This window comes from Lathamus discolor, chromosome 5, assembly GCF_037157495.1.
Source record: "Lathamus discolor isolate bLatDis1 chromosome 5, bLatDis1.hap1, whole genome shotgun sequence".
In the NCBI taxonomy this organism is placed as follows: domain Eukaryota; kingdom Metazoa; phylum Chordata; class Aves; order Psittaciformes; family Psittacidae; genus Lathamus; species Lathamus discolor.
In genome coordinates, this window is record NC_088888.1 from 40,896,778 (window position 1) to 40,924,503 (window position 27,726).

The window sequence follows — 27,726 nt, forward strand, 5'->3', positions numbered from 1 at the left end:
AAGGACTTGCTCTCATTAAGCTTGCAGTGCATTTGAACCTATATAGGGAAAAAACCCCACGCTATAAATTGTTCTCCCCTCTCATTCACCTCCTCCCATTAAAAGGCTTAAAGCCAATGAATTTATATCTTATACAATTTTTATAATCTATTTTATCTCTATTCTAGATATAATCTAAAATAACTTGGTCTCAGAGGATTGTAAGTATATGGCCAAAACTAAACTGTGGAAGATAAAATTTTAACCTCTCTGTATTTAAAGTGAAACATCTTATGGCATACTTCACTGCATATTTCTACTGTGGAGATAAGAAACTAATTATTCACAAGCATACCAGTGCTTCGTAGGGCAGGGTGTCCAGATCTAGCCTTACAGGACTTAGTCAGACTTTATTTTCAAACATACACTTGAGGTTTCTACTGATCCATAAAGAACAGACTGAATACAGTAGAAAGCAGGATTTGCCTTTGTAGGGAATTACTCTTCTCTTGCTTTCATTTGTATAAACATTATCTGAAGAAAATAATGTGCCAATCACAAAAATTCAGCCTGTGAATCAAGTTCCAAGGCTTGCACTGAACAAACTGGAAAGGACTCCTCCATTGGCTTGTGAGGATTAATACTTAAATGCTCCAATTACAGGATCCTGTCTCATGCAGCCATGGTTGCCAATGGTTACTTCCTACATAGGTCTCTGTTAGGTTGCCAACATTCCCATTTGTCTTGAATTAGAATACTTGGAAACACAAGAACAACAGGCTGCTAAACTAAGCCAGATCGTAATAAGCCATGAATTTCTTGGCATTAGGAATGAGGATTTTTAATACTAATGCTTAGCAATGGGAATGATGCCACTGCTGGCATCCTAAAGTTAAAGCATCTTAACAAAATTAACTTAAACTGCTACCCATGAACTTTAAGTTAGTGCCTGAGACGTTTCAGGAATTCCTGGTAAAAATATCTTTTGTTTACTTATTAGCAGCTGCTTAGAAACCTAGGTTGTGAAAACAATAAAAGATAAGACCACTTTTCAAAATGCAGCATTTCGGATCCAATGGAAATGCATTCCAGTGCTTCAGAAACAAGCACATATTCATGAAAATAGCATAACTGCAAAGCACAGTTTATAGCAAGGTGGCCTTGTGATACACATGGCAGCATATGCACATATGCACAAAATGCTGTAATCCCTTCAGAACTGCAACAGCCAGAGGAAGCAGCACATCCACCCCTTGTGGTACCATTCAAATACAACAGTCCTGATGGGCTCTATCTGTGCTCAATCCAGCTAGCCTATTTACCAGAATTTCTAAGCAAATGTAAGCTCATTTACATTAATTTTAATCAGGGACAGACACATTCTAGAGTACTACAGGCTGGGAACAACATCTTAGAAATACTGAGAAAAAAGGAATCAATACACACCACAGTCAGCTACATGAATATCTAAAATAATGTGCTCCCACAATAAAGTCAAATCAAAGGGACAACAGCTGCTTGGTGCTACCATAATAAAATTGTCAGGAAACTTCATTTTAGCTAGCATAACTGGTTACGAGATTATAAACATAAAATTAATAACCCTTGTGGATGAGTTACCAGCCTCAAAGGTTGAGGCTGAGACTATAACAGAGCTACTGAGAGGCCCGAGAAGGACTTGTGTAGGACTTCTTAACACAAAACTACAAAGTATAGTGGGATCTTTTGAAGAAGTCTTGGATGTTTAAGGGGAAAAAAAAAAAAAACCCCAACCCATTTGACATAAATCCTATGAATGAGCAATGCTGTGGGTTTTATTGGAGCCCAAAGATTGACAAAAATTAACAAGGGTTGTCTATATTTTTAAATTGCCATTTCTTAAGATTTCTTTCTTTTCCTAGCAATATCATCCCACCTGATTGGAAACTGAAATTGCAGGCATCTGAATTGAATGTATTAAAGTGATTTACTGCCACTAAAGTTTATGTAAATGTGTTTACATTCTTGGCTGAAGCTTGACTTCGTAAATTTGTAAATCGTTACTCAAACTGGATAGCCTTATTACCTAGAACTCAAATATATTTGAGAAGCTTTTTCCTCCTTTCATCTCACCAGATCAAAGCAACTCATTATTACAGAGCTGAGCAATTCAGTCTTCTGTATTGAGAGCAGTAGCTAACAGTGGGTTTAGGAACGGCTTGCACACAGCCAACCCTTCAACCTGGCAGCTGGACTGCAGGAAGAAGGAACGCTAGAGAAATTAGGGAAGCTGTATATCCTCCTTATCAGATCTTCACCTTGGGACAGTGGAGGCACTGGATATAAGTGTCTGGAAGGTTTTGAAAAGGTAATCCTGGAGTAGATAAACTAAACTAAAATCTCTTAGAAGCCGACCAACACCCACATGTATATACCAGTTCCTAGCATCCAGACCCAGAACTGAAAGACACAGCATGGAGAGTCTTGCTGCTGGCCCACAGCTGGTGAATGGAATTTCCACATGAATGCTACCATCCTGTTCCTGCTGCTTATCACTCACTTGAAGTTACAGGTAGGTAGATAGGAAAGTAGGTGGGTGGGTAGGTAGGGAGAAGAGAAGGAGAAGGGAGGAGGGAGGAAGGAAGTTTCTACTTCATTACTGATTCTACATTTTCTTGTCTATGTATTGAAACTGAATTTCATATTTCCTATTTTTCCTCTTCTTGCATGCTTAAAATCATCATTCTACTATTAGGTGTTTCACTTCAAAGAAAAAAGACATTCCATTTAAACTTACAAAACATGAGCTATTAAACCAATAAAGGAAAATTTATATTTCTTGTAACTTGGCAATGTCTATGACATTTGACTCAATTTTTATCATAGTTCACAAGAGGGCATACATTAAACTTCTGAGCAATAGAAGGAATCATGTACCTGACTCCCTGAAATTAAATTTCCCAAAGTACAAGCAGTAAAGAAGGGGAAAACAGATTTTCAGTTCAGCCTCTTAATATGTTCCCTGGGAAGACACAGTTCATTTCTTTGTGTTTTTGTTTTTTCCTGCAGAGAGAGAAATATACATGGGAAAATACAGCAGCAATTTGATAATCGCTATTTGCTCTTGGGAAATAAAATACTTATATCTCTGAGACAAACTTCAAAGAAACTAGAGCTACATTCACGTTTCCTTTCTAATAAATAATTTTTTATCCTTTAAATAGGATTCTGCATAATTTTATACAGAGGAGCTTTCTTAAAATTATCTTGTGAATATCTAAAGCATTTAAGCATAATAACTTGCACTTATATTTCTTAGCATTTACAAAAATTAGTGAAAACAGGTAGAACTCATAACTTAATAGCTTCAGCTTGCTACTGGTTTAACTGAGGTATCTTTTACACTTTCCCATTTCATTTGAGCTGAAACAACTATGCAGCTGTTTATTTCCAATTTTTCTGACTTACAGGTTACCTCTTTCAGAAATAGGGAATACACTGAGCAAGCAGATACCAACCAGCTAGTGGTAATAAACTATCAGCTTTTGGGAACTGCAAACTCTCTTGTTTTGAGGCTTTTTCTTCTGTAAAAGTCAGTTGCAGGCTTGCTGGGCTAACCAACAACCCAGGAGTGGTGCCTGCTAAAAAACCATGAGAAGGGTAGACAGAGTGGGTCCACACTGGAAACACAAGTCCCTTGTTCAAAAGTTTCACCATTTGTAAACTATGGAGTTCTTCTAGTAAGTTCTTCTGGTAACAACCGAATACCTGAATTTGCTCCCTCCTGGTAATCTAAATAGCAATATGGTTGAGTACACAATCTCTGTTTTTGAGAAACAGCTTCTGCTATCTTTAGATAAACTATATTAAGAAATGCCAATGATTACAGAGCACCTAACAAATGAATGAAAAAGCTAAGAGGAAATAAGTATCTGCAACATAACTGGAACATCATCTTTGGTGAAACAGTGATGCTGCCCCTTCCTCACCATCCCAGCTGTGAGCTAAATTGCGCAGGATTTCACAATCTCAGTCAATTTCATTCACAGTCAGCAACACCAGCAAATTGCTTTCCAGTGGAGACAGAACTTTACTCCCTCACTGACAGCCTGAATGTTAAACAGTGAAGAGGCAGGAAAAAAGGCTGAAGACCTCCAGAAGAAATACAGACAAGGGGCAGGGATGCAAAGTAAAACAGAAAGAGAAATTAGAAGCAACAACATTTTTTGCTCCCTAGAAGTGATACCTCACACAAAATTCATATTTACTAGACTATCAACATTTGTCTGTTATATCCCACAGAGAAAAAAAAGAACAAATAAGTGTGTTTACTCCTCAAGGTTTTCCATAGAGAATTTCCAATCTTCCTTCTAGCTTTTGCTCCCTGTGTCAACAGAACTGTAAGGTTTGCTTAGGAAGTAAGGAAATTTCATGCAGTAACACACCTATGAAAAGATCCACTTTAAAGAGCAACCGTGTTTGCAAGTATTACCCATTATAGTCAGCTGATGAAAGGCATTCATCTTCCCATCAGCAGCCAGTCCCTGCTTGCTGCCTTTTTATTAATTACTCATTCCTAAATTATTATCCCTCTAAATAAGTAACTCTCAACCAAATGCCCATTCCATATGCCACATATGAATGGCAGAATGGTAAAGAAAAATTCAGGAAAAAATACAGATAAAACTCACAAGACTATCCAGACAGCATGTTAAGCTCCCCTTTAGCTGGTTCTGTCCTGTCGCCCACTCACTGTTTAGCAATTACTTGGTTGAATTACTAGCTCTTTTGAGTTGAGCCCTCATTTCAGGTTTTCTTCTAAAGCACCTTGCAAGCCACAAGCTCCTCGTATGTGAGTAAAAGCCAGCTGCTTCCATGAAGCAGCCAGTATTTCCAGCTTTCCCTCTGCCACCTCACAATGCTCAGTCCAACCCAGCTACCCACATTTTACCAGGTTTTCAAAACTTTTTTGTATTTCTCAAATTCACTGAGCTGACTAGAAGCACATTGAGCCATCCTCAGTGTACTTTATATGTATAATTTATACATAGAAATTATTTGGGTTCCAGAGAATGACACGTCTAGTAACTGCTGCCTCAGAGAGCTTTGTGCCAATGTGGTGTTCCAAGCAGCAGGACTGTGGCTGTGGTCCCATTCCTCCTCCTGCTGCCACATATACCGGGACAGTCCAGCAGTGGCACTGCACACACCCCATAAAGCCCAGCCCTGTGACAGACAAAATCACATTAACTTGTGAGACAGAAGTACATGAGGAGCTTTGTTGCTGCAAAAACTCTTTTGCCTCGTGGGCATTACTGTTCAGGGTTTATAGAATCATAGAATCATAGAATAGTTAGGGTTGGAAAGGATCTGGAGATCATCTAGTTCCAACACCCCTGCCATGGGCAGGGACACCTCACACTAAACCATCCCACCCAAGGCTTCATCCAACCTGGCCTTGAACACCGCCAGGGATGGAGCACTCACAACCTCCCTGGGCAACCCATTCCAGTGCCCCACCACCCTAACAGGAATAGCAATACTCTCAGGAAATTACTGCACACCCATACCACTTCAGAGTTTAGGGACACCAACTGGTTCTTCCTTGCCTGAGCCACAGGGCAGCTTGAAGGTCCGTGACATTACTTCTGAGTCTGACTCAGAATTGACTAAGAAAGAAAAAATCTTCTTCAGACCTGTAACATCCAAAAGATCTCCTTTATCTCTCTTTCCAAGGATAAAGAATGGAAAGAACTTCACAACTCTGCTCTCCCTCATGAGGAGTGTAATAGAGCTAAGAAGGCAAATGACATAATGAAGGTGCTATGGAAGTCATTTCTTTCTACTACAGATGAGTGCTAGGCATTCCTTCAGTGAATTTAGTAATTTCTTAACTGTGATAATATTCTGTCCTTCATTAGAAACACATTAGTTCTCATCAAAAGTGAAATGCATTGTGCTCTTACTGTGCAATAACGTATTATTCTAATTGCTCTAATAATCTAATGCAATGTAAAATACCACATTAAAACATTTATAAAATGTTCTGTTACTTAGATTATATGTATGAACTGTTCAAAGTTATTAATTCATCAATAATGACAGCATACATTGTAGCTTTATAGAAAGAAGAGTAAATACCCAGAAAAGCTGATGAATATTAATGATGCCTACCATGTAAAAAAACACTGACATAAAAAACATTAATAGTTCACAAGTTTCCTATTTTTCAGTCCAATTTGCTGCCAAAATCATTCCCTCCCATGATTTTATCACTGTTTCATAGATAATTTACCGTTCATCAGCCATTACTTCGACAGTGTCATTCCAAAGTCTAGATGATATTTTGTGTCTCTCAGCCAACACAGTACACAATAACCTGGCAGCATGCTGGCTAGCAGCCATTCATGAGATTTAAGAGACCAGTCACTGTAGGTAGAAGCAATATTCGGATTTCAAACACTAAGACGGTCATGAAAAAATCTTTAATCTAAAAGCTCTGATTATTTTCTTCCGGCAAAATTTACATCACCTGTTCTAATGACAGATTTTGCTTGTTACTATGGCACTCACAAGAAATGCAATTAGAAATGAGTAACTGACATTCAGGAGCTCCCATTTCAAGTTCCTTTCGAGTGCTAGGTTTTAGGTCACAGTGAGGGAATGGGAGATGTGCTAAGAACAGCTATTCGCTAACATTCAGAAATCCAAAATGACTGAAAAGTGAGTTCCCATGATCCAGTTTATCCAAGCATTATGCAGGCACCACAGTTTGTGACTGTACTGATGTACAATCTACCACTTTGTTTCTGCTCACAGTTCACAGGACTGAGATTTGTAGCCAACTCTTTGATAGCCTGGCTTAGGTTATCCCAGCCAGGTGCCATCCTGTTCATGCAATGTAACAATCCTTAGAAAGCAGAACCAGTTTTCAAGTTCTTAGTCATTGTTAGGGAGGGCACAGAGCAGGGAGTTCATGAAAGAAGAAACTTTTTGTTTGGATGGTCAAGAAATGTGGAAGAAAAAGGCATTTGTTACCCAGTACAGAGATACATCCAAATTAAATAAACAAATAAGGACTGAGCTTATAATTTGTCTTCTCTCCTCCTATTTCCTCACACTCTCTTTTCCAAAACTTAAATAATAAAATTGCTTACAAGTCACTTCTTACACTGTTATAAACTCCATTTTCTTCACAGCAGAGACTAGTAAGAGCAGTTCACAGCCCCAGTTGAGGGAGATATAGGAAAAAAATTAAGATACACAAGTGACAAAAAATAGAATTAATCTTTGAACCATTCTATAAAAGATGAATCCCATCGTTAAATAAACAATGGCTCTAATTTAGTCAAGTTTAAGACTATAACTCAGTATTAAAAAAAATAATATTCAAATCAGCGGCCAATGTCCTCATTTATGAGATAAACGTATCACGAAACATGCCTTAAAATAGTTTCATCATTTAAAGTATAAAATAGGCAGAAAACTTTAAAGTTAGAACCCCAAGTACTGAAATGAAAAGGCAAACTCCTATTGATGTTAAGTATTTTTAATCAGGATTATTTTACTGGAATACAATTGAAGACTTTTGTTCAGGCGCTCATTATTTCTTATTTTTTGCTCTAATAATACAAGTATCTTTTAGGCACAGGGGACAGCTAGCTCTCAGCTTTTAATGTTAATTATGGTAATCTCTGTAGACATCATCACCTCTTCACTTAATTCATAATGTAGGCATAAAATATCAGTTCAGCTTTCTACTACAGTAGCATAGTTCACTGAACTCTGGGTTGTTTTTTTTTTGTGACAGATTCCTCTTTAAAACTTTTTTTTTATAGCTCAGTAATAAAAAAATTACTTCATAATTACACTTTGATGGGTATTTTATTTTGTGAATGAATTAAAACTTGTAAATCAGAAGTCAAAGAGTAAAAACAAAAATATTTTTTCCAGTGACACAATTCAAAGGTAATTCTGAATTTGAACTGCACCAAGATGGACATTATTCATTAATACAGCTGAGAGATGAGACACAAGATCAAGATGAGGACACCAAGCCCTGGTAATCTACAGATGGGTGTCTTCAGCACAGCAATGCTCAATGCATTGCCTAAAAGCAGCTTCCCACTCACTACTGAGACATTCTATAGCACCTGGAACAGCTGGATGGGGGGATGGGGTTTACAGATATGGCCAACAAGCTGTAAGAAACTATGTTCCTGTAGCACAGCAGCTGGAGGCCAGACAGGAAACTCTAGAGCATCTAAGATGACACTAGACAGCAACATTCAAGCAACCAGATAGGATGTTTAATGTCTCATTACAAACCAATTGAGATCTCATCAGCATCATCAGTGGAGCTCGCCAGCAACTCAATTCTTCATTTCACTCTAAAGTAGACATCTAGTTATCAGTAAGCTGAATTGCTGTATACAGACACCTGAATCTAGTGATGTTAATCTCAAACTGAGTCCTACCACAAAAGCCTTTAAATATAACTTTATGTTCATCAATACCAGCAGTGTTCTAACATTCAAATAGCAACAACTGTGCTTCATATGACTCAAATAAGTTAATAGAAGTTACATTATTTCCCTTCTCCAGTAATTCTCATACAAAAACATACTCAACCAGCTGGGTTTTTTCCACCCCAATGAAAGATGCATGTCAATAAAGTAATTCACAGAATTATTACTACAGGCAAAAGGAAACTTAGTGTTCATCAGCAGAATGCTGTTTTAGTGCCTCCAGAAGGTGAACAAGAAACATCTCAACTTTGCCCTGGATCACTCTTCATCCACTCACCTATCTACATTAACATATTAACATAAATCAAAAGGACACCTTTTATGTGACTTTCCTGGTCATCCTCAGTTAACATTTAACTTAGGTTATAACCTGAATTACTATGGCAGTGTAGAAAGAAACCATCTTACCACCAAGCCACAGAGCATTTGCAAAGACTATGTCATAAATTAAGTTTGATTTGTAAGCATCAAGAAACAAATGAACAAAAACAGTATTTCCAAGCAAAAGGGTTTATTTTATCTTTTGCTTTATTTTGTCTTAATGGAAAGGACATTGATGAGAGCAACATGTTCATCCACTTCATAATTCCTTGGATTATATCCAGTTACAGGAACATTCTACTCGTTCCATACACATGAAATATTAATATTTAATAGCTTTAATGACTTAAAGTGCAAGAAAGCTACTATAAAAAGTGTACCTCATAAAACTGTTGTCAGGACCCAAGGCTACTCTCATACAGCGACCCCTGTTACCTACTTTTACATTTAAAGGTGATTGTGTATTTTCCTCAGAAATGTTTCGCAGCTCTAATAATATTTCAGTTACAGATAGCTGTCATTGTTGTCTAAGGAACAGACTGGGGAACTTATAGAATCTAGCTTAGCTGCATTTTACACGCAAAGGATGTAAAAAATGTTTTTCTTCTTCAGATTTAGGAGACATGACCCACAAAAAGCATACACAATGAATGACAGTTATGAAGACAGTATATTTGAAACATGTATTATTAAAAATTAGACACCCTAGATGGCATCAAAGTGTACGTCCTAAAATGAAGAGGTGGTGGTCATACAGCATATTTGAGTGAGTAGGCAAAAACTGTGCAAACTCACTAGTTAACAGGGGTGGATTTAGAAACCTTAAATTAGTCTGAAAATAGAAAACTGTAATAAGATGTCTTTTCCTCTCAGTCCTATTCATTCCCACAACACCTAATTCTGCCATCAAGCATCATTGTCTCCAAATATTATTTTGAGGTTTTGTATTTTCACCTGTCACTCCCTCCCTTGCTCTCATGCAATACCTTTTTTCTGAGAACTGCAGAGGTTCTTTATATAAATAACAAGGCATATAACAGCTATAAATTAGGAAGTTCCACCTTTCACAGATGGAAGTGGAACAGAGCTAACATGCCCCAGAGTTACAGATTTTCTGAAGTTATCTTCTCCCAGAAAAGATTACAATAAGTCTAATTTAATTTGGAAAATTACTGTGACCTAAGTGAACTCTCCTGTAATTTGGAGGCATCTTATTGCAGTGATATCTAACACAAAAGAGAAAGGGGCTGTTACTTTTTTTCTGAATCAGATTTCAGTGATGTGTGTCATTATAGGTCCAAAACAAGTGAACACTAACACCAGGGAGGTTATCAGTCATGACTCTGTAGCTGCAGGCAAGGTCCATATCACACATTAAAAAAAACATTCATTCATATCCTGCTATGTTTAAAAAAAGCACCATACACTCCCCAACCCAAATGACCAACACAAAGCGAGTTCTCTAAATGTAAGTTTAAACATAAATTCACTGAATTTACTCACTGAATTCAATGAGTGAATACATCCATACTGAGCAAGAAAAATCTAATTCCTCAGAGCATTCCCATTACCCCCAGCATGATTCAAAATTACTTTCAGCAACAGCAAGGAGCAGGCTCTCCTCATCCTGGGCAGCCCATTTCAAGCTGAAGCAGCAAGGTGGTAGCGAAGTTCTGACCAACTGTTTCTAATTGTTGTGAACAGACAGACCGTAAGTAAAATCAGCCCAAGGGCTCATGTAGAAGGCCATTTTCACAGAGATAAACTTTCCAGCTAATTCACACATGGCAATCCTATTAAGTGGAGCAACATAGGGAAGGGGCTCACTTCAAAAGGTTCCATTGATAAATCATTTCTTTCCAGCTACCACCGTTCTGTAAAGATCCTACAGCCAGTGACAGGACTTGGAATTTGTGCCTATAAAGCTCCCCGTGGTACTGCTGCCTCCATTACTGGATGGGAAAAAGTTACCTTGGCTGGATAACTTTGATCTGATCATACTTTTAACCGTAGAAGCAGAGGGACTGGCTTTTTGCTTCTGTTTGGGGATTTTTTGGTAGGGATTTTTGTTTGGAGTTTATTATTTTATTTCTGGTGATATTAATCTGCATATTTCTCTTCTGAATCAATAAATCTATTACAAAATAAAGGCATTTTCATCAGCTCACTGCAGCTGCTCTACCAAAAAAAAAAAATACATTGTAATTAAGCAGTAATTTTTGGGCTGTTCATAACCAGCAGAAAGGCGAATTTTCCCCAAACTGTTAAAAAGTCATTTAAGGCTGCATATCTTCAAAGTATTAAAAATAATTATGCAGCAGGGCTGTTATGGGATATGCTCACTTAATATAGCTCAAAGAACTGAGATAAGAATGAAGACTTCCATAAAAGGTTGCATTGCAATGAAGGTATGTCTGTGTGAGAGGGGAACGGAGGAGGGGATCCTCAGCTGGAAAAGACAACACAACTCAGAAAATTTTCTTCAGATATTCTTTAGTAGAATCTGCAGCTTTTTACCTAATCTTGGAAACATATAGTCATGCAGATAAGGCAGTATTAAATGGATCACTGCTGCCCCTGGAAAGAAAGATAAGTTAGCCTCTGGTGTTTTGATATTCCTTTTCTGACAGCTGTTCTTCTTTCTCTCAAACTTCCTCTGCCAAGCAAAGATTATTTGGGATTGACAAATCTGTGTTTGGGAATAAACAAGATCTATTCTCTGATAGGGTGTTGGAAATGGATGCTTAAGATACAGATAACAGTATAGTCTGTCAGGTGTATTATATAGCTTGAAAGGCTCTCAGGGAAAATGTACCAAGCCACATGGATACCTACATATGCCTAACAGTGTTCATGAATCCATACTATTCCAAAAGATAATAAGAGCAGGGAATCTTTCCCTTATACACTGCAACTCTGACAACAAGACAGACAACTCTGCTTCCTACCCTGTGGGAGGGTAGAGACCAAAGAGTAGAAAGAGAAGATGAGACAGTGAGGTTGGTGTAGCTGCAATGGTAATCTGGAGGCATTCACACAACACAATGCTAAGACCTAATGAAAGTAAGAGGTGGTTTGATTTCTTTAAAAAAATACATATCTCTTTGGGATCACTAACTGCTCTGCAACCACCACCAGCTGCACATGGTGTATCAGGGCTGTCAGCATTCATGCAACCATTATCAATCAACAAACTTGCTGCCACGTCCATGACTGGAGATGTGGAAGAAGTTACAAATAGTCCCAAGTTCTTCAGTGCCTCTTTGTTAAACACCAGCACTAAGTTTGCTGCTCTAAATACAGCATGTGCTTTATCTGCAGCCCTAAAGGGTAGGTGCCCTCTTCTCTTTAAGCTTTACTGTCTCCTAACTCAGGCCAAGATATTCCACTGCTGCTGCAGTTGGACTCAAGTGAACGGCATGGAAGTACAAACATTTTAAGACTTGTTTAAGTTTCAGTATTTTTTTAAATGCACGCACAGAAGTAGAAATCGTCTGTAAGAGCAGTTACTGCTGCACATGAGCAATAATGTAATGCCCTAAAATCCTGGTGCCAGAATGTATTTTTTTTGTTTCCTAGGAGATGATCTTCAGCAAAATAATCCCAAACCAAACACACTACATACATGCATATTTACATGTGTGCATGGACAAGCATTTGAAAATGACAGGTTTTCAGAAATTTATCCATAAATTATAACTACTCATTTTCAGATATGATGCAATTTAACATACCTGTACAGGCTCCAGGTACCCTTGAACTCAGAATCTCTCTTTCTTATTGCCAAAAGATATATTTAATTGCAGAGAGGTGCTGAAACTTTGTTAAACTTTTGTATTACATATATACTGCCACTCACTACTTCAAATTCACTTTACTCTTATTAGTATTGTCTGAGTGCTGGACACCAGCCAAGCCCAGCACTTTTCTTTTACCTGGAGTAATGAATAGCTTGATGTCCTGCAATATTAAAATAGAAGTCAGTTGTATGTTTCATCTCATCAGTATGTCCAGAGACTTCAATCCAGTGTGCTATCGGGAGGCAGTAAACTCCATCTACTATGTTGCTCTGGTTGTAAACACAACATCGATCATGATGGGGCCCATCACCTAAAACAGAAGAAAGGACAATTGCAGGCTGTGCATTTTCTGAAAGATTTGCGGGAGATGTGAACTGAGAAGTGGTGTTCGCTGCCTGTTCAAAGTGCATTTCTCATAACATATTATTAACATCTGAAACAGCGGTAATAGAAGCACTACCACAAAGCAAGCATTCAGTGTTTTTCAAATTTTCAAATTATTTTTAAAATCTCAAGCATTAAAGCTGTATAAAATTCCCAAATCATCAACTGTGGCACTTAAAATTTCAATAATAATTAATTTCATTTAAGTTCCTCATTTGATGTCTGATAATATGTGACTTTGGTGTTTAATGTTTCTGCTGTATGACCTCCGTTGGGGGGGTCCAGCTTGCTGTGGCACAGTCTAGCTCTGACATGGTACAGCAGTGTCACCTTGCCTCAGGCTTATTCCCAAGGAAACTGCCAAGCTACAAGAAAGACATCAGAGAAAGAAGAGAGTTTTTCTGTTCAAGATCAGAAAGGTAAAACCACAAATAAAGGTAGGACTGGTGACACTGGATTTGTTACCAGCTTAAGGTTTCAGGATGAAAAACACTTCTGTGGAAAGGGATCAAATCTCAAAGAAAAGCAAGCAGATGGCAGACAGCAACCCAGAAGTGACGAAGATCTGTTTCAGGGAACAGAGGAGACTGGTCCTCCTCCACCTCATCCACAGGTGCCTGGCAGCAAAGACTCTCGGGTGCCTTGTCGTGCACAGGACGCACACTGATGCCTAGCCTAGCAGTTCATTAAATCCTACCATCTTTTATGTTTGTTAAGCAATAAACAGCTGCTTTGTACTCTACAGATGCACATGTCCCACTTATAGTTTGTTCATATACAGTAAAAGTTGCCCAAAGTGACCCAGAGAGAGATAGTCACATCTGTGAGTGATCACAATTACCTAAAACAGTCTTGTCTAAAGTAAGAATATTTTCTTAGTTTTCCACAACCTAATATCCATTACCCCTTCTTCTACTCTTACAGCAATAGTGTGAGCTTTAGTACAGAAAACCAATTTTTAAAGACCATGACAGAATAAGCATCTTCAGTTGAACTGGGCTGTGTCAATAAAAAGGTTATCTAGCCTCCAAAAATTCAGCATATATATATTCTCCCCCTTCCTCCATTTTTACATACTTATTGTAACACTAACTGCCATGTAGGAATTATTGTGCAGATTAAAAGTGACCTAGACTATGGCTTTCTTTTAATGTAAGACTCATATACATTATTAATGATGTCAGAACATTTCTGAGTAAAATTAAGCCCAAAGGAGTATCTTCAATTTCACACTGCACGTGAATATATGACCAGCTTCCAAGCACCACATTTAGGGAAATTTGCTAGAGCAAGTGTGTTTTGGGAGACGTATTAATGCAATGACTGGAGAGTAAGACTAATATTAAATACCGAAGCTCAACCTCCTTATTCCCAAATGACATGCAGAGTATTTTATCATAATTGTGAAATATTATTTACCAAAACAAAAAAAAAAAAAGACTTAGCAGAAAACTATTTTCTCTGTATTGCTGAACCACTAGGCATCATATGCAATAGTAGGACACAGCTTTTCATAAATACAGTGAGCAAGATAAGTATATACCCCCTGAAGCTACAAATATCACCACTATATTTTTATCTCACATTTCTAATTGTTTGCACATTCTTAGCACTTCTAAACAGTATTTAAAGACAGCAGTTTACACTGATAACAAAACCTATGGATGTTTATGACATTTGTCATAAATATTCATAATTGTCATATTCAAAATCTTAACAACCACAAATAACACATCTTGCCTTCCCCATTTTACTCTCTCACAACTGTCCGTAGCAGCGCACATCACCATAGCCCTGCCTTGCCATCACAAGGCTGTGTCTGACCCTGACCCTCACCTGCTGATGGGCAGATATCCCATCCCAGCCGCATCCCCATCCAAAGGCTCCACGGAGGTGCCTGATGCCTGGGACTGCCAGCCCCATGGGGTGTCTTGCAGCCCCCAGGTAGCTGCCAGCCCTCACTGCCCGCTGGCAGTTTTGAACCATGTTCCCGGGATCTCTGCCTCTTTTGCTACTCTCAGCCTTATTTTATTTTGCATGTGGGTGCCCTCGTACCCACTCTGGCTCCCTCAAGGACTGCTCTTTCCACTGTTCACAGCTCTTCCCCCTCTCTCACAAGGGTTCCTGTATAAATGTTGGCAATCACAACCTATGACCTCTTCCTCTTGCTTAATTCCTTCCTTCCTCCCTCAAGGTACTAGTCAGTCCTACAAAACAAAGCCTCACTCTTTGTCTTCATGATCTCAATTGCACCAGTACATACTTCCTACTTTCCCATTTACAACTGCTGCTGCTTGAGGTGCTTGTATTTCTGTCATTTGGCAGTTTTACTCTCCGTCCTCCTTTCAATTTTTTTTTTCCCCTTCCTTCTCTATCATCTGCCTTCTTAAATGGCAGAAAACTCCTGCTTTGTAACCTATTTACCTTCACCACCATTCATTCCTTACCCAGCCTAAAATACCACATAAAAGCAGGGCCAAGAGTAAATTACCAAGAGATGCTTGTTTGATTTGTTCCTTCAAAAAGGTTTTGTCAAATCTCATTCTGAAAAGCTTCCTTCTCTAATTGTCATTTATCACTGTTGATTATCCTGTACCACTCAAACTCACCTTCCACTGTGGCCTAAATTCAAACGGGAATCACAAAAAGTTAGTTTCTGTTTTGCCTGTGATACTCAGGTAAACATTAACTACTTGCATTCCTAACATTTTTAATGAGAATTGCATAGCTTTCTACTACTCCTTATGTTATATACTGATCTATGAATTAACAACCCTCTTACTGAAATGTCTATGCAACAGAATGTATATGAATATACATTCAACATATATATATGCTGTGTATATATATTGTGTATATACATTTACTTGTTGAATATATATAGTTAAATATATATTCAACAAATACGTTATAATTTCAGACAGGAAGGCGAGAGTGCTACCATCTGAAAGAAATACTAAATTAGAGAACAGTATTAGCACACTGAACTGTGTTCAGGAAGCCGAATTCTCTATTCCCCTTGAAAGAGTTATGAAAGAAGGCAATTACCTCAAACGATCAAAATCTCACTACCCAGGTATCACCCAAATGATACATAGGTGCTTCTTGACACAGCTTGTTTCACAAGACGCATTTAACAAATAAGTTTCAAAAAAGGAGGAAATTGTTATACCAGTTCATATCAGGCTTCTGCTAGGACAGTTTGTCACAGGAAAACCATAATATTTTGGACTCCATAACACAATGCAAGAAAACAGTTTCATAAGTAGAGCCAGGTGACAAGTTCAGAGGAGTAATGTAGAACTTATCAATAATTCTGAGCTGCTACAAAAGAGCTGAAGATTGGATTCTTTCATCTTCCAGAACCATTTAATATAAATATAAAAGTCAGCCAATGAAAGGAGCTTTCACTCAAGGTAACTGCTCATAAACCATGTTTCAAATAGAAAACAATCAGGATCACTTATATGTTCTGTTATATATCTGCAGAATGTTATAGCTAGGAAAATGGCACAGCCTGGCTGATGAGCAGAAATCATTAGCTGGTCTGCCCCTACCTTTTTTAAACTTTACTCTCGAGTTTCCTCTGTCTGAAGCAAGGCACATCAGCCTCATGGTATGATGCATATCCAGGCGAGACACGCTTTAATCTCATTTTAGTCCCTTTAGCTCTGCTGACGGAGTAGACTCCTTACATCTCATCTGTGGTAGTTACGTGACTCCGTCAGACTTGACTCAGAACAGCCAGCCCAAGACTTCTCACAAGCCCTGGAAGAGCTCCTGCCAAAAGCAAAATAGCTTTCAGAGGCAGGACAAAAATCTGGCATACAAAGTGAAACATTTACTCTCCCCTCCATCACCACAATAGGCCAAGCAAAAAATCTTGCTAGATTTGGATCCCTGGAGCATGGGCACTTTCCCATGCCCAGGACAGCAAGCTTGAGGCAGTGACCAGCAGCACCACAGTCCAAAGACCACCACTTCCTTGTGCTCTCTCTAGTCCAGGGCTGTTGATGTGGTTGGTTATTTTGGGAGGAAAGGAGCATGTGATGAAGGCAGTGGGACCAAGCTCAGCAGAATCTGACTCTTCTCAGTGCATCATAAATATGTTGCTGCCCTTTCTTGTATCTTACCTTCCGCTTAGGCACCAGAGATAAAAGCAGCCAGTGCAGACAGAAGTGACATGAGACTCCCTGTATGCAGAGTCCAGACATGCCTGCTCATACCTGAAGCCACTCATATCCACACCAATTCCCAACTCCACTTAAGAGTTTACATTTATCCTGCTCCAAAAATCCCCCTTATCTGCTTTATCTGGAAGGGCAGTGCACCTATGGATTTTCTAAGTGACTTTGCTAAGAAGTCAGACACAGATGCCCTTCCTCACAGAAACCATGCTCATCTTTATTCCTCACTTCTCAAATGTACAAAGTGTTTCCTAAAGTATGTTACCAAAACTGAAGGCCTAGCACTGAAGTTTAGTTTCTGCACCTGAAGCTTGGAAAGGGCCCCACCTACAAGCTGGGAAGGCTATCCTGACTGTGCCAGGAAACCACATTTGCCACGGTGCCTCCACACCGCCTGGCATAGCGCAAGCAGAGACGGTGCAGGGTATAATTTGCTGCAATCCAGTGTACTTCCAGGACCACAAATGCACATCACATCTTTACCAACAACAAAGCATGCACCACTGCCAGTCCCAGGCACATTACACTCATGCAGAGATTGAATGGCTGGAGAGATTCACATCCCTTTTACAAGTTGGGTGGCTTAGATTTCATTAGGAGGGCAACAGCTTGAAACAGAGTGCTGACTGTGAGGATATACTGCAGAATCCCTGAGGGAGCTGAAAGGCAAATTCTCACCAAAACGAGCCCTTTGATGCATAAATTGTTAATGTAAATGTATCTGTCCCATTACACTGAATAGTGTCCCCAACCTTACCCAAACCTTTTACAAAGACTTCAAAAAACTTTGAATAAAGCCCCCATGACTCTACCAGTCTCCAGAGCAGGAATTCATCACAACTCCCATTTAAACACGTTGCTCAAGCATCTGTGCACTTCCTCACCTGCATTTTATGAGACAGCAAGATCTCCTGTCTCAGAACTCACAGGCTGCTCACAGCACACACCATAAGACCACTGGGTAGGCATCCAGGCACTTCTAATACGAAATAAACAACTATTTGCATGATTAGTTTGGGTTTTTTTTTCAGTAGTCAAGAAAACATTCTGCAACCTCAAAGATTTGGAGGAATTTCAACAGCATTTCAAGTTTCCTGCTGCCCAGTAAAGAAAATCAAATCTGTTTTCCACCCACCTGTTCACCTTTGCAGAAATGAAAACAAGCACAAATGCCCTTTGAGAAAGGGCAATACACAACAGGAAATACAAACTTTTACAGTTCAAGACACTTCTAAATCAGTATTTTTAACTCTTCTTGTTTTTATTCATATCATTCCAAGCAGCAAAACATTGTTTTAATTATTTTGGGGAAGCAAATACACAATCACTTAAAAACATGTAAAATTCAAAGATTAAAAAGGCTAAGTTAAATATCTGAACAGTACTAATTCTCTTGTTGATTGATCATGTCGACTTTCCTAATTAAAGAACAGAAGGAATTCATAAGAGTTCGTCAAAAGATACAGGTCCTAGTTTAATCGATAGGTTATCACCTTTTTCCTTCAATAAGGTCCAGAACGATTTTATTTAAATTCTATCTTTGTGACTCTCCACAGCAAAAATGCTTGTCTAAAAGAGAAACATAAGTTTCTAGGCATTAAAATAGAAAGTTTCTCATTGCTTTTGCAACTTGTTGCTGGAGTTCGAAGTAACCAAGCAGCTCCACTTACAGCTCAAGCTTCACAGAGGGGTCTTTCAAAATCTGCATGACTGCACTTATGGCTCCTGCTTTAACGCATATGAATAATGATCAAAGTGACACAAGAAGGAAGCTGGCTGTATAAACAACCAAACAAAAGATTAAAATCAAAGATCTCCACATTAACTGATACATGGCACTGGCAAAAGTCAGGGACGAGATCGAAACAAAAGAAAAACATGAAGATACAGTAAGAAAGAAAAAGATGTCCAAAGACCAAGGACTAGAAGAAGATAAGCAGGGACCAAAAGAGGCTCTTCTGAAATTTGATCTAACCACACAGTAACAGAATGCAAAGAAAACCCTTCAATTAGTATTTTATTACAGCTCTACTGCAGGGATGAAAAAGTATAATCCAGCATTCTGCCAACAGCACAGACTCATCTTGAGAGAGAGGACAACTGCACACAGATTGCACAGAAGAGTCACAGTGGCGAAATTACCAGCTCGATCTTAAAAGATACTGAGCAAAATCTGGGTCAATGAAATTTCTCAGCACCATTGAATGCGGTGAACAAAAAAAAACAAACTGAATGAATGAAAAAATAAGACTGCCTCTTTCACTGTGTCCTTCACAGAGAGTGCACTAGTGCACTGCTCAGTCACAGCTTGCTCAGCCACTGGCTTGTTGCATACCTTGCTGGAAGTTGTAATATTTGTCCGGTTTCACTGTGTGAGGGAAGGTATGTAGAAACTCCATGCAACAGCCACAGAGGTGATGTGTATCTTATCCCTGCCTTATGCAGACCCTAAACCACAGGTGTACAACTTCCAAACCTCCAAACCCCAGCAAGGCCAGCATGTTTCGCAGTTCACTGCTACCTTTGAAAAACCACGGGGCTACTTGTATATGCACATTAGCTTCAATAGCAACTAAGAAACCCAAACAGCACATACCCAGGCAATTTTCAGATCACCTATTTACAAATCAGTAACAGGAAAGATTTACTCTTACAATACTTGTCATTTATTTTGCAGCAAGCTTTATATGACAAGTAAAACTTTTTTAATATGCCTAAATATTATACATAATTACATTTGTAGTATTAAACAAGGTCCTCTAACGAGGTAAACAAGCAGCTTGAGTTCATGCTTAGAAATTCCCCTGGAGGTGTTTAGTAACATCACAAACACTCTCAACACTCTGGGGGCAAAGAAATGGGGAGGGCTTGAGGAATAGAAGATTTAAAAAAAAAAAAAAAAGTAATAGAACAACAGGAACTAACGGAAACACATGGAAAAAAAAATCTCAGAAATTAAGGATTTAAAAGATTAAGTATTTGCTAGCTTACATATCTTTCGTACCAACATTACAGTGAAGAATAGCCTCAAGTCCTGTTTTGCACACAACTCAGTTACCTGAATGTGCTACTGCATGGCGTCATTATCAGACATTAATTGAGCTTCCTTCACTATACTCAAAACATTCAAATTTACTTAACCTTTACAGCAGCTTCTGTCACGGAGGTCTCCCTGCTGCCTAACTGTCTTTATGAAAGTCAGTCTCTTAGGTCTTGAAATAGGATCAGTCTCAATCCCACAAAGGCCAAACTGCTGCTCATTGTTAAAAAAAAAAAAAAAAAAAAAAAAAAGAAGCAGGGGAGGCTGGATTCCCCTCACTGGAACTGAGTGAGGCTAGGTATTTTAACAGCATGAGTCTGCCACGGGATCTTAAAACTGGAGTGCCACCTTCCCAAAGTCTCAGCAAAGACCCTGAATAATTGCCCTTTGTTTTCACACCTCTGACAAATAGCGCCAAATAACACATTTGAATTCTGTATGTCGTGTACTAACCCTTACTTGCTTAATAAAAGCACTTACTTTGCTTTTTAATGCTACTTTTCCTGCTGTCAATAAACCATCTTCCCATTAGATTCTGAAACAGTAACGGAAATTACTGTATTACTTACATACCTAATACTGTTATAAGACAAAATTGTTAATTTGCAGCACCTAGTTCACTAACTCCTCCTTCGTGACTGGTTTGATTTTCAGAAACGTTTCCTTGCATTTGCCAACCCAAAAGAGATCTCAAAAAAGCGAAGGCTAGTTGCATCATACACTGCATGTTTATTTTCTGCCAGACTTAAAGCAGACTTTTTCAGCTTCTCATTTGGTAGGGCTGATATATATAACCAAGGAAACAAGTTTTTTTGTTTGTACGAAAATCCAGACTGAAATCAAGATTTTTAGTCTATTAATCTTACTCCTAAGAGAATTCTTTTTATGGATTTTCAAAAGTATGCCAGAATTATAACTAAATTGCTTACAAGAAAGCCCTCCTCAGTGCTTAATGCTGTTAATCAAGGCCTTTTTTCCTTTTTTTTTTTTCTTTTCTTTTAAATCAGGGATGAGAAAATAAGAATTTCTCTCTCTAGGTCTGCTTAGACACAGGTGTTTTTGAGTGGGAGCTGTTCCTGTACTAACACTTTTTAAGCAAATGCTCTATCTAATTATGTAGACTAAGACAGAGAAAAGTAATTAAAAGGGAATTCAGCTCATGTAAAAAAAAAAAAATAAAAGAGGTTCTTCTCAGAGAGATGGTTGAAAATAACAATAAAATAAATAGATGATAGAAGAATGTCTGATAGCAACAAAATGTTTACTGTAATACAGTCTTCCTAACTGCTTTGAAACAGTCTATGGCATTGTACTATCTGTAACTGTTACTTTGTTCCTTACTACCATACCAGAAATGACCACTGAACTACAGGCAGGAAACAAACTACATCAAAATAGTAACCATCACAAAAATATTAACCAACATATTATCCCAGTTACTTTACTTATCACTTCTTAGTGCTTCTTGCTCTTGAAAATAAATTCTCAACCCATACTAAATGCTGCTGTCACTTGGAAGTGAGGTCAGGGAGTGAAGTGGGGGATGGGAACAACGGTAAATAAATGAAGTCTTTGAATAAATAACACATTTATTTTAACTTCACTATTATAACCACAAGTGCTCTAATTAGGCTCTCACAGCAGTCAGAGCAGGGCCCCTATTATCTTTGTGGGCAGGAAACAACACACACCTACCAAACCCAGAGGAATCATAGAATCATAGAATAGTTAGGGTTGGAAAGGACCTCAAGATCACCTAGTTCCAAACCCCCTGCCATGGGCAGGGACACCTCACACTAAACCATCCCACCCAAGGCTTCATCCAACCTGGCCTTGAACACTGCCAGGGATGGAGCATGTGTGTATCCTATTTTTATTCTTCTAATTTTGCAGTTTCATGGGCAACTCTCCTGCTTTATTGATCTTCAGTAGTCTGCTCAGTATAAATTGGTTAATGCTGACACACAGAAATGAAGTAATGAAAAACTTGCTGCCAATTAATTATACTATAATCCTCAATAAGTATATGTCTTGAGGGGCTTGAAGGACAAAACACCAGAACCTATTGCACTTTGTAAACAAAAGTTTCTCTCTACTCATTAGACATATTGGGTAGTAAATTTCAAAGTAATCCACTTTTATGCACAAAGCTTCCTCACTCACAAAGTGTTAAACATCTAGTATTGTACACAAAGTAACAGCTTCACATGGAGAAGATGCATATTACGCACAATTATTCAGCTATCAACACCCAGTTGTGCTTTATGTTCTTTCCTAGTCACTACCTACTTTGGAACAAGACTAGGATAGGGGAAGCAATTTCTGGATTATTTTCAAAAGCAGAGCAGATTACACTGGATACTGATGAAATGCACAAGTAGCTGCAAAATCCCAGGCACTCACTGGCTATAGGCAGGTAAAACGGCGACACCCAGTGGGAACACCACTACATAAAATACCTGCATTAACAGAGGTATGAAGAAACGTTATCTGCTTCAGGTTCTCTTCTCCATTTTTTTGTTTTTAATAATAGAACTGCTACCTAATTTGAGTATCTGTACATTAGCTTTGAGAAAGAAAGAAAAAGAGATGTATCTCAGTTGCAGAAAAATAATGTTGCATCCAACTGTACTCCTCCAGAACAGCCTTAAAGGGTTTTTACTTTCTGCTAATGGCTTAGCCACAGATAATTTTCTATTCTGTTACAATCCCACCATTGTATTAACTTCCCATACAGCTTTCAAAGAATTATAAACATTTAGTTTCATATTGAGGCCAAGAAACAATATTGATTTCAGTTTCAACACACTGCCACTTCAAAAATGAAATATTTTACTATCACAGATGTTTTCCGCCAATCAAGTGCTCAACCCTTGAAAGCCATGATCAAATTCTGCTTCTGATATTTTCACTAATTACAGTATCATTAAAAGCACTGTTACTCCATAAATGTCTTCTGAACTACCATCGTAAGTGTTTATTGTCCAACAGACAGCTTAAAATGTAACTGATGAGCTCAGAAGAGCATGAACTGGAAATGTTGGAAAGCCAAGATACCAAGCCACAGGCTGCGTAACCTAGCTGTCTCTAAACTGGACTGTGTTGTACTGTTTGTTTTGGGCCCCCAAGAACCCAGCAGCAGGTAAGTGTAAACAAAACACCTTCTTTTTTCTCCTTCCCCCACCCAAAAATAGAGATGGGTTTTTTGGAATGCATAAGGCTCTGCTCACCTGTACAAACTACTACTAGGTAGGTTGACCACGTTTTTCATCTTTAACTGGCAATACAGCATCTGTCTAGCTTCAAGCAAGCACCAACTGCATCAAACTAGGTTATGTGAAACTGGATCAATATTTTAGAATATCAGCTTTTATTTATAAATATATTTTACCCCTTCACAAAACATGAGGAGTCAGACTGTACTCCAGCATCTGAAAATAGAGTTTGTGGCATACCCTTAGCAACTCTTTTGTTCTTTTATGGAACATGTATCTTGTATAGTACCTGCAGTTTATTTAGACCAGACTAAAGGGGATTAAAGGCACTAACAAGCATTCAAATAAACTCACAAAAACAAATTCAAACATAAGTTTCAACTTGTGTTTATTTAGTTTTGACAGTAAGAACAATATACCTTCACTTTCCATGCTGGAAGGGAGAAATAAACCCAGTTCTGAAGAATCTAGACCAAAAACAAAGCACACAGAAAGACACATGGGATGTAGTTGGAGGGGAAAAAAAAAAAAAACACAAAATAACACACACCAAAAAAAAAGGGTATATACATTCATTTATTTTTTCTAATGGGCAAACCTATTCCCTGTTTCAACATAACCTGTTTTTCCACAGATACTTTAGCAGTTGAAAACCCTCCTGGGTAACAGGCCTTTCAGCTTAACTCGCAGCGGGTAAGCAAAGTACCAAACCTGAAGAAACATCACTTGGGTCAGAGCCCATAGAGAAATTGTGTGATTTGAGCCAGAAGAGCCCAATGGCTGTAAGTGACAGGCTCTGGACAAAGACAGGCACTGTCACCTGGGGCAGCAGAGTATGTACATGACCCTTCAGAAGGACAAAAGTTTTCTCTCCCACCTCCTCCTCCTAGAGAACTAGTTTCCTCCAAACACAAGAAACAAAGCCCTTCCACAGGCCAAGCCTCACCTGAAGGTTCCTACCAAACCACCTGACAGAACCCAAAAGCCACGTAACACTGACCCGTGACTTTGACTCTTCTAGACCACAGAAACAAATACCTTCACTTCATCTTTCAGTTTCCTCACTGCACTTGAATGGCTGTAAGGACAAATTAAATTCATATGCAAAACACATGATGCAACATGTACTGTAATATTATAAAAATCATATGAATTAGTAGCGGAATCCTCATACAAGACATACTAATAAAAAACTTGGGGAGTAATTTTCTTAAACATAGCACATTATTTCACATCCCATATAAGTAAACATCTGACATCCATAACTGGACAGGAGTTTCTCCGGTTACAGATGAATGCCTCAACTCATAAACTTAGAGCAAGTACCATTCTGCACTTTCCCCTATCCCTCACAACCATGTCTTCAAAATTGCAGATGTTCCATAACTGCTATATGTCTCCCAAAGCACATCTTAATCCTAAACACACAGGATACTAAAAAGTCAAAGCACAGCATTTGTGTATCACCAAAATGTTTTCTTATTTTAGAAAGGGCAACTGCCTTTGCAAACTGTGACTTTTACAAGAACAAACAGATGACAGCCAAAACTTTTCTTGATCTACAGTTGAAAAAATAATTAAAAAATCCCATTAAAATAACATAAAAAAGGACTGAAAGATATTGCTTAATTATTGCACAGAAAAACCTTATGCTCCCTTCATATAATACATGAAGAACACCAAATTTCAAATTTAGTTCTTTCCTGCAAAGAACAACTTAGAAAACAGTTGATATGAATGACTAATTAAAAACCACCTCTGCATTTGAATGATCCACCCATTTGTTTTCCATCACTGTAGCTAAGTAAGCTCAAACTGCTAAGCATTCACCATGGCAAGAACAAAATTCCACACAGGTTAATCCTAAAGCTGCAGCAGTAGGACTACTGCCAAAACAGAGTATGTTTATTATTCAGACTGCATTTACAAAATGCAGTCCCAGGTATGGACAACACCTTGAAGTATCACTGCTTCCAAACTATACAGTAACCATTACCTTACAATTGCAGATTCCCTACAGACAGGAACACTCTATTATTAATTCTATATTCTGCGTGGTGAGGACCTCTTTTATATACCAGTATCTTTGGCATGTTATGTACAACAGCACCTTCAAAAGAGACCCAACTCTGCTTCCTTGGAAAGATGTAAAGATTTCTATTCCATAAATTCTCTTTTCCTGCATTTCTGCAAAAGAAAAACATGGTTAAAACAGGCAGAATACACTATTTATTTTAGCTGCTAAATAAAACAATTACTAATGCATGGTTTAAACAGTACTTCATGATGCAAACCTCTGTGAATGCACTATCAACACAGAGTCTTTTATTAGTATAGAAAAGAAAAAACAAATGGAACAGTTAAGACAACATGCATGTTTCAGTCTCTGTAACAGAATGGCACTTTAAAAGCGTGATATATGTTCCCAAAAAACAGCTAAAGAGCAACTGCTCTACAACGTTTTATTTTGGTACATGGATTATAAAACTATTTTGTAAGTTAAAAAAAAAACAAAAACCCACTCACAAATTACCTAGTCATCTGTCTTCCTTTCACTGAATTAGATCCATTCCTCAGTGACAAGAGGTATATTTAGTGCTTTGACTCAGCATTCAATTGTATGCATGTTCTCTTTTATTTATCGCACGTAAATACACCAGAACAGCACATGAAAACTGACTAAAGCTATCCAACATTTGACAACACAGAACAGGAGAAAATCTCTGTGGAAGTATACTCAAACAGCAGCACAAAGGCTGGAACTTCACCCTTTTTTTTTTTTTTTAATCAATTTCAATAGCAAAATTAACCAGCCTGAAAACGCCATCTGCACATTTCAGCTTACTGAAATAAAGTTACACCTTGACGCATTAAGTAGGCACTTCCAACACCTTTACTTGCGGAGAAAGAAAAAGAATCAAAACTTCATCATGACAACGGGTGCCCAAAGTAACAAAAATAAACCCATTTCCAAGACCTTTTACTACTAGAACAGCAGCTGCCTTCTGCATTCACTCTACCGCATCATTTCGTTAAAAACGGTTTTATTAGCGACACGTCATGTCACGATAGGCTAGCAGGTTCTACCTGCAAGCAGGCTTTAGGCCACCCACTGCACGGGAGGAGGCCGCTTCCGCCGACAGCCGGAGAAACAGAGTACGGCCTGCTCGCCCGGCACACCGCCCCCGGCCCCAGGGCGATGCCCCCGGGCGCCGGGCACGAGGTGGCGCTGCAGGAGCCGACGGACCAGCCCCCCCCTACGACGTGAGGGTAACGACCGAGCGCCAGCGCCTCAGCCCGCCGGCCCAAACCCCTCCCCTGGGCGGGACAAAGGCGGCGGCACCGCCCAGCCACCGGGACCCGCGAGCAGTTCCTCGCGTCCCGAGTGCCCGTCCGTACCTTCCCAGATGAGGTCTTCGCCCTGCCGCCGCAGGAACTTGTACCAGAACGGGTCAGAAGCGTCCTGGTCCGGCAGCACCAGCTCTGCCAGCCACAGCGCGGGCTCCTGGCCGGCCAGCGGAGCGGTCGGCCGCGCCGGCTTCATGGGCACGGCACGCTGCGGATCCCAGTGTCCCATCTCCGGCCGGGAGCCGGCCACCAGGAGCACGCCTCCACCCTCCGTCATCCGCGCCGGGAGCACCACACCAAAACGAAAGAGCATGGCGGACAGCTGCCTCCGCCTCACCGGAGCCTCTTCCGTTGGGGCGCGCCGCCGCTAGGGGGTCGTGTCGGGCCCGCACTTCCGGCCAGAGCCGGGGCGCCGGTTGGCGGGGAGGGCGCCGGTGGCAGTGGCTGGGCTGGGGTGAGGCGATGCTGTTGTGGTCTTGTCCTTCAGGGGTTTTCCTGTGTGCCCGCACGTAGCAAAGGGGGCTTCCCTCCCAAAACTCTTCTGGGAGTTAAACCGGTGCCTACCCCGGAAAGGGTCCTAAAGTTGGGACTGGAGTGGAGGATTACCTTTGCGAGTACACACTGGGATTCCAGGTTGCAAGTGGCTGCACGTTGTGTATACGGGCTTTTGCATGTGTTACCGCTTCGTTAAATGAAGCTGCTGCAGTTACTCTAGGGAGCCCAGACTTAATTTAGCACAGCAAATGTCATTAAGTAACTACCATATGTGCAGCGTTACAAACAAGGTTTAGCCTCAAGTAATGCTTAGGTATGCAGGATGTTGGTAACTTCTCGGCAGGCGGGGAAGCCAGTTGCGGTGGGAAACGTGAAATGTTTGGGAGGTTAGAAAGCTTTTTAAAGAATTCTTTAGCTCCCAAGTACTCTTTTGCCCTTCTGGCTGAAATT

The 27,726-nt window shown here is 39.4% G+C and overlaps 1 protein-coding gene across 8 annotated transcripts in view; it reads right to left on the reverse strand.

Moving 5' to 3' along the window:
* EPM2A (EPM2A glucan phosphatase, laforin) overlaps positions 1–27,703 on the reverse strand; it is a 109,403-nt gene extending 81,700 nt beyond the window's left edge. For 3 of the 8 annotated variants that reach the window (XM_065680494.1, XM_065680495.1, XM_065680497.1), the window contains exons 1-2: positions 26,833–27,703; positions 12,743–12,917 (exon numbers count right to left, since the gene is read on the reverse strand). In XM_065680494.1, coding sequence (XP_065536566.1) covers positions 12,743–12,917; positions 26,833–27,094 — 437 coding nt within the window. In that variant the 5' untranslated portion in view covers positions 27,095–27,703. Of the gene's footprint in view, positions 1–12,742; positions 12,918–16,548; positions 16,639–23,852 lie in introns of those variants that run through there. The other 5 variants (XM_065680498.1, XM_065680499.1, XM_065680493.1 and 2 more) reach the window with 5 other exon arrangements.
* Positions 27,704–27,726: the final 23 nt, after the last annotated feature.